Raw genomic sequence first — 12,277 nt, 5'->3', positions numbered from 1 at the left:
GGCCACCAACCTCCCAGATAAGTAGTGCTGTCAGGAGGAGCACTACTACCAGAGAACAGGGGGCAACAATGAAAAGGGTGAGCCAGGAGGCAGTTTGGGGATACCTTTCGCCCTTCCCCCATTTCGAGCCACAAGTTCTCTGTGGACAATTTCCAACTCAGCCTTGACCATTATTGAAAAGGAACCCCATTTTTCATTGTGCTTTTTACCATCTCCTCAAAATTTCATCCATTCATCCATTCTGGTCTCTTGAAAGGAGGATGAAAAATGCATCAAAGAGTGATTCTTAAGTCTCTGGAATCCCTGAGCCAAATGCTCAGGGAAAATTCCAAATCTTGAATACAGGGGAAGTGTTGAACAACTGAGCTTGTCTAACTTCCTGAACCAAATGAAGTAAAGTTTAGGCAGAGTTCCTTTTTACAGAATGTCTATGTCCTCTCTCCCCCAGTCCACATGACTGGTAAGGGCTCCACCATAACCGAGCCCCAGCTTTGCCTATAGTCACATTTCATGTTTGAATTCAGGCATTTCTAGCTGATAAAGAACTGTGTGAAGCTTGAAAGTTCAGCTTTTCTTGTCCTTCAACCCATTTTAATTTTCCTATCCATTAATTTACAGGTTTTCTAGAGAACAACCAAGGTTCTGAACGTCATTTGAAAGCCAAAGCACCTTTTGTTGGACTTAAAAACTTAGCGCAGAGTTTCAATCACACCATTACAAATGCAGTAGCCAATGCTATATTTAGTGCTAACAGCTGAGAACCAAATGCCATAATCTTCCAGTGACATTTGCAGGATCCCACTTGCTGAATTCAGGGAGAATGCTTTTGAAATAAATTGGCCTGAAGATCACACCCACATTCTGTTAGGAACAATCAAGCTGGCATAAACTAAGTGAACTAATATGGAAGTGGTAAAATTGCTGAGGGAGTGTGTGCTGCCAAATGCTGTTGATTCTCAAAGCTTGGATCCAAAGATAAGTTATCTGAAGGAGTTCATGGGGCAAGGAGTTTCTTTTCCCCTCCCCTGTCTCCAGACTCTCTGACGGGTTGTCCCCAGACGATGTGGAATCAGGTGTGGTGAACTGTTGTAGGAAGATGATGGGAAACTTTCCTTCTATGAACTTCTTTAAGTTACTTTCTCTTCAAATTCAAATTTGATTTGAGGCAATTCTCATATCTGTCATGAACCTGCATATGTTCATGAGTTATTAAAATCCATAAAGGGAACATCTTGGTTCAAGCAAAGAATTCTGGGAGTTTAAATGTTAAGAAAGACAGGCCTCTGATAGAATCCCACTTAGGTTTCGGTTTCCAGCTGAGGACGGTTAAGAAGAAGCCTAAACAGAAACACCTGGCTATCTGTGCTGATTAACAAGTGCCTGGCACTCAAGGTCATTCTGGCCTGTACAGTGAAACTCCGGTTGGGAGGGGGGCCTGGAAGGCGTGAAAGAGTGAGAAACATCCAGAAGGGGGTTACATCAGACATTTGCTGATTGGTTCCTGAATCCTGGACCGTTAGGATTCTTTCCCTTAAGTATAGGGCTGGGGACCTATAGCCTTTGTTCTCTGCTGCCTTGGTTCCAGAGTTCCATAGCTTTCTGCCTTTTGAGGTTCCATGGTGTTGCCTATGGGAGGTAACCTATGCCTGGTTCCATTGCTTTGTGGTTAACATCATTCTCTCTTAGGAGGGATGCCACTTCAACCATCTACCTCATGTGTAAGTATTAGGTTAGAAAAGGTTGTTATTTTCCTGTTGTGTGTATGAACTCTCTTGTATGTACCTAAACCCCTGTTTGGGTGTATGGTCTTAAAGGATTACTTGCTGCTATATTTTGATGTGCACTTATCTATTTTAATAAAGCTACTTCTATTTAACCTGGTGTGTTCATTGAGAGAAAGGGTGGTTCTGAATTCAGCACCTTGACCATTCTCAGTCACGTAACTACCAAAGAGGGAAAAAGAAGTTAAAAGCTTAATTCTATTTTGTGGGTTTTACCAGAGGTTTCCTGACAAGGAGTGTAAGTTTGGCTCTTGTCTTTTTGGACCTTGGTTTACCTAGTGTCTGGGCTCAGAGATCCCCTGGCTCTGAGTGGTACCAGTAAAAGGGGTGGTGGCAGCCTACTATTCTACCTTGCAGGGTTGGCGTTGGACACACAGCCTTGGCAAGGGTGAATTGGTATATTTTGGTTCCAGATCAATTGCCCTAAGGGTGGGAATTGGGTCTGACGCATGATCCTTGAGCCTTGATGGCGGGGATTCATGACAATATCCTCCAGGATATTGCAATATATCCTTGCATATATCGCACTTAAGTCTATGAGAGGCTTGTGGAGTGTCGCAGATAGGGATGGACAATCTGTCAAGTTCGTTTCTCTCAGTTTCTTATTTTTCCAATCTTCAGTTCTCCACATCAGTTTGCATTTTTTTAAAAAACCCTCAAATTCAGCAGCATTTTAGTGTGTATTTTCTCCTAACATACACGTTTTTGTACATAATTTTGCCTTTTTGCAAACCAATTTTCCCCAATATAATATATTGCGCATGTTATTTTCAGTAATATATGCATTTTTATGCACACTTTAATATACACATTTTTGTACAGACTAGCTGGCTGGAGAACTTCACTGCAAAATTCAGAGAAGTGCAGATTTCAAAGGATCGCTATGTCTTACTTTGCATATTGTTTCAGAAAGTGGAAATGAGGAAAATGCGCCTTCAAATATTAACTGAATCTCTTCCTATCCATAGCTGGGGATGACTGTAGTGGTGAGAAAACTTTCTTTCCATGAACTTCCTTAAGTTAATTTATCTTAGGATCCAAGCTGAAATTTTCACAACCATTTTTATTTGTGGAAATCTCTGAAACCCTTTAAAGAATGCAGCTGCTTATATGTTCTGATCATATTAAATGAATTACATGTTAATATGTTTCTTTTATCACAATAAACTGGTAAAAAAGAAATGGAGTTATGAACCTACTTTGTAATTTTTTGCTAGAGTTTTCTCCACCATGGGCATGTCTCCTTGGCATGAAAGGTGATGGCTGAGGCAGAGGTAGTGAGGATTCATCATGTGTCTGCAGCTTATACCAATGTGGTTCATCATCTAAAAGTGCAGTCTCTAGCTCTATAAGGATCTATGGGGAAACATAGCAAGCTTCATCAACAGAAATAAAATGCTTTGAGATTCTGTTACATGTTTAAAATATAACTAGTTTGCAATGCCAATGTATGTGCATTCACCTCTCCAAGAAAATTGCTTTCTTCTTCTTGCACTCTTGGCTGATCCCAAACTGTGATTTCTAACATTCGTTCTCTAAAATCTCTACGGTGCACGTGCGAATAGAGAAAAGTTTGGTTCCATTTTGGTTCTAAGCTTTTCTTTACTGTTTTGGTCCTCCTTTTACTCTTATCACTGAAACATAAAGCACTATTGTAAATCTTTATGCAGAAAGCAAGTCTCATTTAACATCTCATTCCTTAATCTTCATAATTATGCTAGGCTTTCACATCATTGCAGGCTTGGCATAAGCACTGCTGGCCGCTCCCGCTGGCATTCTGTTTGAAATGTGAGGGAAGGGGCCACTATTCAGCTGATTGATGGCCTTGCTGTTCAGTCACAAAGCAGTGCTGCCAGGCCAAGAACACTCAGCAGTTGAAAGGGCTGAAAGAGGACACAGGTTGCCCAACAGCTATAAAAAAACCACTGCAGGAAGAACCTACTGACAGGCAAATGTAGGGATTGAGCAATGGGCAGGCAAACAAACGAAGCTATTATGAGAGTTACCATCACCCAAAAGCCATTTATTAAATTAATTATCTAAAACACAAGCCAGAATGTTTGGTACAAATGTTACAAACCCTCAAAACCAATGACCAAGGATTACAGAGAAAATGGGAAGCAACAAAGGAGTGGAAAAACAAACACTCATAAGGATTAGGAAGACAAGGAGGATTAATTTAGGAAGGGATGGTGCAGTATGGTGGGTATTCATTGCTGGGACTAGAATAACTTTCCATAATGGAAAGTTACTTTTTGATACCAATCCCTTCTATACTAAGGGATTCTGACTGCTACCAAAAAAGATACAGTTCATGGTGTTAACCCAGATTTAAAGAATGCCCTTTAACCTCCAATGAGATGAGGAAACTGGAGTAAATGACTCTAAATATAGGGCCATTCATAGCTTATTTTTTATGGCTCAATATATATATGAAGCATATAAACATTTAACAATATATTCTTTCAAACCATCCATTCAGTACAGAACATTTTTCATTTAAAATACTACCTTCTGTCTGGAAGGAAATACATTTTCACATAAGGATTCCTTGGTCGTCCATCTATTCTAGGTGGCAGATCTGTTGCTTGAAGAACATTCACTATTAACTGATGCCCCACTTTGTCATACCAAAGTTTAACCTAAAATTTTATAAATAACTGTAAATTATCAATCCAGAAAATGTATTCATTTGGATTCGTATCCCATCAGATCCATGAGACGTGAGCTTTCTAAAATGGCAAAAATACAATATTGTAGTGTAAATTTAAATATCCCCTCCCCACTAAGCCTAACCCCAATACACTTGATTAAACAGAAAGATCTTGGGCCTGATCCACTGAAACTGATTGACAGAAGATTCAGGGTAGACAAAAGTATTTCTTTCCACAGCCTTTTATTAATTTATGGAATTCATTACCAAGTGAAGCTGGTGATGGCCACAAGCTCAGATGCCTATAAAGAGGGATTAGAATATAATTCAGTAGTTTCGATCAACAAAAAGTAAAAACAGACAGCAAAAAAAATTTCCTTGTAACAGAGACCGCATGATCAGTTTACAGATTTAAAACACAATTAAAAAGCCTGGGTGAATAAAAGGGATTTCACTTGACACCAAAATAACTAAAGAGTAGTAGTCTGGTGAGACTACTCCATAGCTGGGTGCCATTACTGAAAAGGCTCTCTTCTTGGTAGTCAACTGCCATTTTATGGAGGCACTAAGAAAGAAGATCTTTCATATAACCTGGATTTAGTGCTGTTCACACAAGGATCACCGGAACATAGGAAGTTGCCTTATACTAAGTCAGACCATTGCTCTATCTAGCTCAGTATTGCCTACACTGAGTGGCAGCAGCTCTTCCAGGGTTTTAGGCAGAAGAGTCTCCCAGCTCTACCTAGAGATGCCAGGGATTGAACATGGGACCTTCTGCATATAAGGCAGAAAATTTACCACTGAGCTATGGCCCCAAACTTTTTTGGGCTTTATAGGACCCAGCACAGACTAGAAGCCAACATAACTTATAACAAAGCCGATAATATGAATACATATATATGAACAACCTGCTGAGTAGCAACAACAGGAGAGGGTAGCTGCCTTCAACCCTTACTTGTCGGCTTCCCAGAGACATCTGCTTGACCAGTGGGGGAAACAGAATGTCAAACATACACTGGTCTGACGCAGCAAGGCTCTTATGTTCTTATCCTTACATATGTGTTTATCCCTTCATGACTGCTACATCAAGGGATGATTTGCATGTGCAAATTGGCCACCACAGACCAGTACATATTATTGACTGAAATGGCTCCCCCACCTATTACTAGGGCCAAAGTCTTGCTGCACCAGTCAAACATCAATTCCTGTCTTCATCTATTCCCCTACAACTTGCTTCAGGGTGGAACCAGCCGTACCTGGCATTCATATCTTCTGAAATGCAATGTTTTCCCACTGAGTCAGTTCACACATTCAACCACATAGTAATCAAGAAAGGAGAAATAAAGCACAGAGAAATTAAGTAGTGCATATCCATTACTTTATCATAAAGAATATTATTTATATCCTGCTTTTCCAACAAAATATTGCTCTAGGTGACTAATAATGCAAAGAACATTTATGACAATCCAAACGAAAACTTATGCCGCCCTGAGCTCCTACTGGGAAGAAGGGCAGGATATAAATCTAAGTAAATAAATAAAATTTAAAATATACCATAAAAAAATCACACACCAAAGAAATCAACAGCACAGAAAATAAAGACAGCACTAATCGGATCTACAAACATGAGAAAACATCCAGTTAAAATCAGGCAATAGTCAAAGTCAGTCAAAGAAGGAAGATTTTGTCTCGCAACAGAATATCATCAAAGAGGGGGCAAGATGGACCTCCCAATGGACCTCTTTCATGTTCCTGCCAAAAATGCCTCTGACACTGGTGGGATACAAAGAGCCTCAGCTGCAGATCTTACTGCCTCAGCTGCAATACGAATACGCTCTTATTGAAACAGGCAGCCTTTCAGATCTGTCCACAGCACTTAGGACCAGCTGCAATTTCCAACAATTTTTTTATACACAGCTTTGCATAGAATACATTGCAATAGTCCAAACAAGACAGAATTAAGGTTTGTGTAACCATGGCACACTAGCCCAAGTTGTGTAAATGCACTCCTGACAACAGCCACCACCTATGCATCCCAGAGCTGATTCCAGAAGTACTTCCAAACTAACAGCCTGATTCTTCAAGGAGAGTGCTACCCATTCTAAAATTGGTTAAACTAACATTCCTTTATCCACAATTTTATAGACCTTGAGTACCTCACTCCTGTCTGGGTTATGTTTCAACATTTCTCCTCATCCAATCCATTGTTGACCTCAAGCTTCATACCCTAAATTCCCAGACAAGCTATCCCAGCAGCAGATGGTAAACAGCATGTTAGATGTAAAACAGTATGGACAGAATAATAGAATCCTGTGGGACAGCACAGGCCAAGGGACAAGGTGCCAAAATCCCCCAGAAGCACTACCTTGTGGAGCCAACCTTCCAGGTTCAACCATTGTAAAAAGGTCCCCTCATCCTCAAAGCCTCATCCCAGTTAGGTGACCCAGAAGAAACACAGCAGTATTGAAAGCGGCTGAGAACTGGGATGAACATCCCAGTTCTGTTCTGAGCATAGGTCACAATTCCCAAGATGACCAATGATGCTCTAGTTCCATAAGCAGATTTAAGGTTGAAATTAAATGGATCTAGATCAGGGGTGGGGAACCTCTGGCCTATGAGGCCATTTCCCCAAAACTATGTCCACCTGCCCCACACCTGACATCATATGAAAGCAAGATTCAGAGCTGCTTTCTGCAGGGTTTGGCCTCAGTGTGGACACTGAGGTCCCCCAGTACTACCAGTCTTGGAGAATCCAACCCCAGTGCAGGGACCACTTTGATTAACTCAGGAAGGGATATGGTTAGGCAGCAGGATGGTCAGTACACCAATAGGATCCCTACTCTGTCCCAAGTTTCCACTCAAAACTTGAAGCCTAAAGCATGGGGCACCTGGTAAGAGGAATGGAATCACTATAAACCAGTGTAACCCCATATGCCTGTTCTGAACAGCTCTCAATAACTGGCAGCTGAATATGTGAGCTGAATTTTTTTGAAAACACAGTAACTGAGACAACGTGAGATAATATGGAAGTTGTATGCGTGGTGCTATATCTGGGATGGCCTATACATACATCCAAATCATTCCCTGATGACACTGGAGACATCTACCATTGACCATTCTTCAGAAAACATTGCTTCCAAAACATAGCCAAAAATATTTTTGCATACAATTTAGGCTGTCCTAATCCCAAATAAAAAAAAAAAAGTAGGGCAATATTTTCATTAAAAAATTCTTCATAATCTGCTCGGTTTCAGAACTATATCTGAACGAAAAAAGTATGTCTGCAAACAGATTAAATGTGTTTACAGTGGACACTAATTTGTACTTACAGAAAGCTGCCCAGGCAGGACCTGTGGTGCATCTTTTAGGGCTCCAGGACTAGTAGGGGAAATAACAGAAATTGATGGCCGTTCCATTTTTTGAGATTCAAATGAGCTGGAACCTGTAAAGATTTTGGGGTGGAGTGGGGAAGATAGCAATTTAATGCTAGATATACCAAAAACAATTTTACTACTACTGTTTCTGCAGCTACCACATAGCATTCCTTTGATGCCAACCGTGCTTACAATGAACCAACTACTCAACGACGTCAACCAAGAGGTTGACCATTAAGAAAGAAGATCCTTCCTCAAAATGAATGAGGTGAAGGTGACAAAACAACAACAGCAATTATGATGGTGATAAAAGAAACAAAGTACCTTCACTTTGTAGCTAATTTTCCATAGCTGCACATTTATTTATTTTAAAATCATTATAGAAAGGAAAATAATAGAAAAAGGAAGGGCAGGAAAGGGAGAAAAATAATAAATGTCATTAAATGCTGGATTTTCAACAAAACATTTAATTTTGAACAGATGTAAAAACAAAGTAAGAAAAGTGAGATCCCTTCCATATGATCAATCAAAGAATATTCTCAAGTCCATTTTCAATGTCAATATCCCATCTACATATAATCAAGGGGACAGATAATCTTGCAACAGGGGAGAAAATCTTGCTTCAGAAAGAAAGCCTTTCTACAGTATATTAATAAAAGGAAGAAGAAGAATGGGCAAGACACATGCTCTAATTTTCTATGCAAACAAAGGAGAGTGGTACAGACTGCAGATATTTTATCTAAACTTTAAAATAAAATGTTAAGTTTTGCTTTGGGGGCTCTTTTTAGGGCAAAAGTTATTTCATAAATAATTCTATAAAATAAAATGTGAGAGGGAGTACTACTGGCATCGTTTGTCATCCAAAAATAATACTGGTAGTGGCCTGCTAGAGTTGTTCAGAGAATAATACTAAGAGTGATATACAACTAAGTCATACTCAAGAGTAGATCCACTGGAATCAGTGGGCTAATGATTAATATTGGCTATCACCCTAAAATTAGGGTGGGACATGCAGGAAAACAATTACGCCCTCTTAGGGGCCAGCTATGATTGTGCAACTATATACCAGACAGCATCAGAATACAGTAGGGCCCCGCTTTACGGCGCTTCACTTTATGGCACTTTGTTAATGCGGCGGTCTCAATTAGACGCAATTAGACTATAGCCCCACTCATACGGCGCTTGTTCCACTTTTACGGCGGTTTTTGGGTGTCGTGCGCCATTCTATTAAATGAGTTCCGCTTTTCGGCGGGGGTCCGGAACGTAGCCCGCCATATGAGTGGGGCCCTACTGTAGTTGTTAAATGTTCTTCTATTTTTGCAACTGAAGCACAAACTGGAGGGACAGTATATGTTCCATGCCTAATACATAAGAATCAAGTACACATTTATTATGCAATAAACTGATTGTGCAGGAAGTAATCTAAATAACATATTCTCATGGGAAAATTCTTCTTTTTAATAAAGCCCCACACCACAGAGGAAACAAGCAAGTCAACTATAAGTGGATTCAAACAATCAGCTCAGGCAGTGACATTTACAAGTTCTTGCCATTCAAAATGCAGGTATATCACAGTCAACTGTTGAGAATGAACTTCATCATATCCAAAAATTCAATTAAAAATGTGGAATGCACCAGAAACTGGTGGGCTCTTATCACATCATATGATTGTGAAGTGTCAGACATTGTGCATATCCTTACTGGGAATCATTCACTGCTGCAGTTCATAATCCCATATATGTCTACATGGGCTCCAGCAGGTCGTCCAATTAGTCCTTCTTGGTACAAGCAAAGAATGCTTTGTGGATTGAACCCAGTGGTATCAAAAGTAATTTTAGACAAAGACTGTCCTATTAAACTGGATAATACTGAATAAATCCTTGTGAAAAAAATTGTTTCACTCTAAACATAGACAGGAATGAAGGAAATACTCACTAGACTCTAGTGGAGGATGAGAAGTCTCGGGAATCCTTGGTATGTCACTAAAATGTGCATAGAAAAATTAGAAATACCTGAATTCTTTCTCCACAGAACAAATATATGAAATATCTTAAAGGGAATAAATTACTTAATTTTCAATGATAAAATTTCAGTAGGGAAAAGTCCTCATATTTTCACTCATGCCCCTGAAAAATCTACACTTACACGTCTCTGATACATCTTTGCTAGACACGTTTTTACTTTAATGTTACTCTAATAGTGCTGTGCTGAAACCTGTCCTCTATTTCTCGAAAGTTTGTTTCCCCTTTAAAATATATTTTATTTTCCTTCCTCATTCCCAGGGTGCTTCGAATATCTTTCAATTTTCCTTACGATGTGGTGCAGGGCTCAGCTTACCTTATTGTTGTGAGGTGGTTGAGGGTGGTATGTGTGTTTTTCTTTCCATTAAGCATTTCTCTGGTAGTCTGCAACCTCCCTGGGTGCCTGCATTTCCTGATCTGAAAAAGCCCTATAGGAAGTGTTATTTCATGTCTTCCTCAGGACTTTAACTGAAGTGTGGGAAGCCAGGGAGGTTGCCAAGCTCCTTTGATTAGTGCACTTGCTGATTTTGTTTTTAGGGGAAATTCCTTCTTTAAAAAAACCTCTCCATACAGTAATTTCATTGCAAGTAAAAAGACCACATTAAAAAAATAACAACTAACACATGTCAGGTCCACAGTATTCAGTCTCTCCCCATTCCCATCCCTACAGGAAAACCCAGGTCAGGGTGTTGCAGGGTTTTACTGAAGCACAGACACCTGAAAAGGTTGCAGGCTGCAGCATCAGAGAGATGATTTGCAGAATGAAAGGGCATTCACAAAAGTCCTTGGCCACCTCAAAAGTAAGATAAGTAAAACAAAATCCCACACCCCATCCATTTGGGTATCTTTGGGTATTTGTTAATTTTCTAATGCAATTCCTTTTCTCATTAACTGATGGAGAATGGTAAAACAAAGGTAAGAGTTTTTGGGCACAGCTCAGTTCATTAGTAAAGATGGGATTTACAATAGAATTCAACACTCCTGAGGGATATGGTACTATTGTAAGTTTGATTTTGACAATGATTATGATACAGGCAGCAACTTCAATATGAACACACCATCAAGTTAATGTTGTAGTTGGACATTTCACATTAGATGTATCACACAACACAGAGAATCATGCTGGAGATCAGAAAAGTGAGTGCTATCTATAGCTAGTGATTCGGGACAGTGGTGCTGTTTCCAAAATGTCACATACTTTATATCTCACTAGAAGTTTTTATACACATTTCTCAAGGAGTTTGCAGAATGAAGCTTATGAAAAAGCCTTACAACAGCAAAGACAAAAACAATAAAATATGGAAAAGGTTAAACAAAAACAAAAATGTAAAAGAAATTGCAAAGTACTACAATACACATGGAAGCTAATATATTCCTAACTAGGGCTACAAGTCCATAGATAGTTACCTGGGAGTAACCACCACTGAATTCAGTGGGACTTACTTCTGAATAGACATGTACAGGATCATGCTACAAATGTACATGTAAATCTGAAACATTTTCCACCGTAATCAACAAAACATAATTCCTACTTGTGATACCAGTTCAGAAAGACATTTCCCTTTGTAAGCAGATTTGATTGTATGCTGCAAGATCTTTTACCTTCATTCCCAAAGTTCGGTTTTAAACTTGAGAGTTTTCCAGAATCTGGGCATTTACTAAAATCTATAGTTGCAGCATGAGATCTTACTAGGCCTTTCCAAGGGTCTTCAGCTCAGCATGTGTGGATGACATCAGGAAACACCTGGTGCACAGAGTCCTTCGCAATGGCTTTGAACTGAATTATATGGGCTGGCCCCTCTCTGCACAGAGATCTTGAATGTTCTCACACATACATAATACATTGTGGGTTTCACAGAATCCTGGCAGCTGTTGTTAGACAGGGCTACAGAAATGCCATAGAAATTCAGCCCTCGGATTTTAGACCCTAGGCCTGGTGATTGGAATACCTCAAAGCAAGTCCTGCCACCTCCCCATCTCTGCCACTGTTCTCTACCACTGGAAGCCTCAGCACCCATCCTGCCCTAGTCACTGATTTAGCACACCAGGAATGAGGGATAAGGCAGTAATTGAGTATACAATGCCTTTGCTTTCACTAGAATTTACATTATTTTAGACAAGTATTTCCACAGGTGCAAGTTCTTTTATATATTATAGAAGTGGTCATGTTTCAAACATAAATAAATGTGACATGTCGGAAGACCTTAATCTGAAGTAGTGTGGTACAGGATTTTTGGCCATGTCAGACCCCACAGCTACAATATTTGTGTATTTCCACATAAATCTGAAGGAGCATGTTGCAGCAGCAGGCCTCCAACTTGCAATGGGGCCCATTTCCAAAAATCAGAACCCATATTTCCCCCCATATACTAATAATTTTAGCTGCAACTCTCAAGTGGTATGCAACTTCTATACATATCAATATGATTTTCTTAAGAGGTCAATCCA

At 39.7% G+C, this 12,277-nt stretch overlaps 1 protein-coding gene across 16 annotated transcripts in view; it reads right to left on the bottom strand.

The window, feature by feature from the left end:
* Positions 1-12,277, bottom strand: part of RIMS1 (regulating synaptic membrane exocytosis 1) — a 542,374-nt gene that overhangs the window by 204,287 nt on the left and 325,810 nt on the right. For all 16 annotated transcript variants that reach the window (XM_061623103.1, XM_061623106.1, XM_061623108.1 and 13 more), the window contains 5 exons: positions 9,744-9,790; positions 7,764-7,876; positions 4,293-4,423; positions 3,244-3,415; positions 2,981-3,137 (listed from right to left, as the gene is read on the bottom strand). In XM_061623103.1, coding sequence (XP_061479087.1) covers positions 2,981-3,137; positions 3,244-3,415; positions 4,293-4,423; positions 7,764-7,876; positions 9,744-9,790 — 620 coding nt within the window. The remainder of the gene's footprint in view (positions 1-2,980; positions 3,138-3,243; positions 3,416-4,292; positions 4,424-7,763; positions 7,877-9,743; positions 9,791-12,277) is intronic.

This window comes from Rhineura floridana, chromosome 4, assembly GCF_030035675.1.
Source record: "Rhineura floridana isolate rRhiFlo1 chromosome 4, rRhiFlo1.hap2, whole genome shotgun sequence".
Lineage (NCBI taxonomy): Eukaryota > Metazoa > Chordata > Lepidosauria > Squamata > Rhineuridae > Rhineura > Rhineura floridana.
The sequence above is the reverse complement of the archived record's forward strand: the minus strand, read 5'-3'. Positions and strand labels throughout refer to the sequence as shown.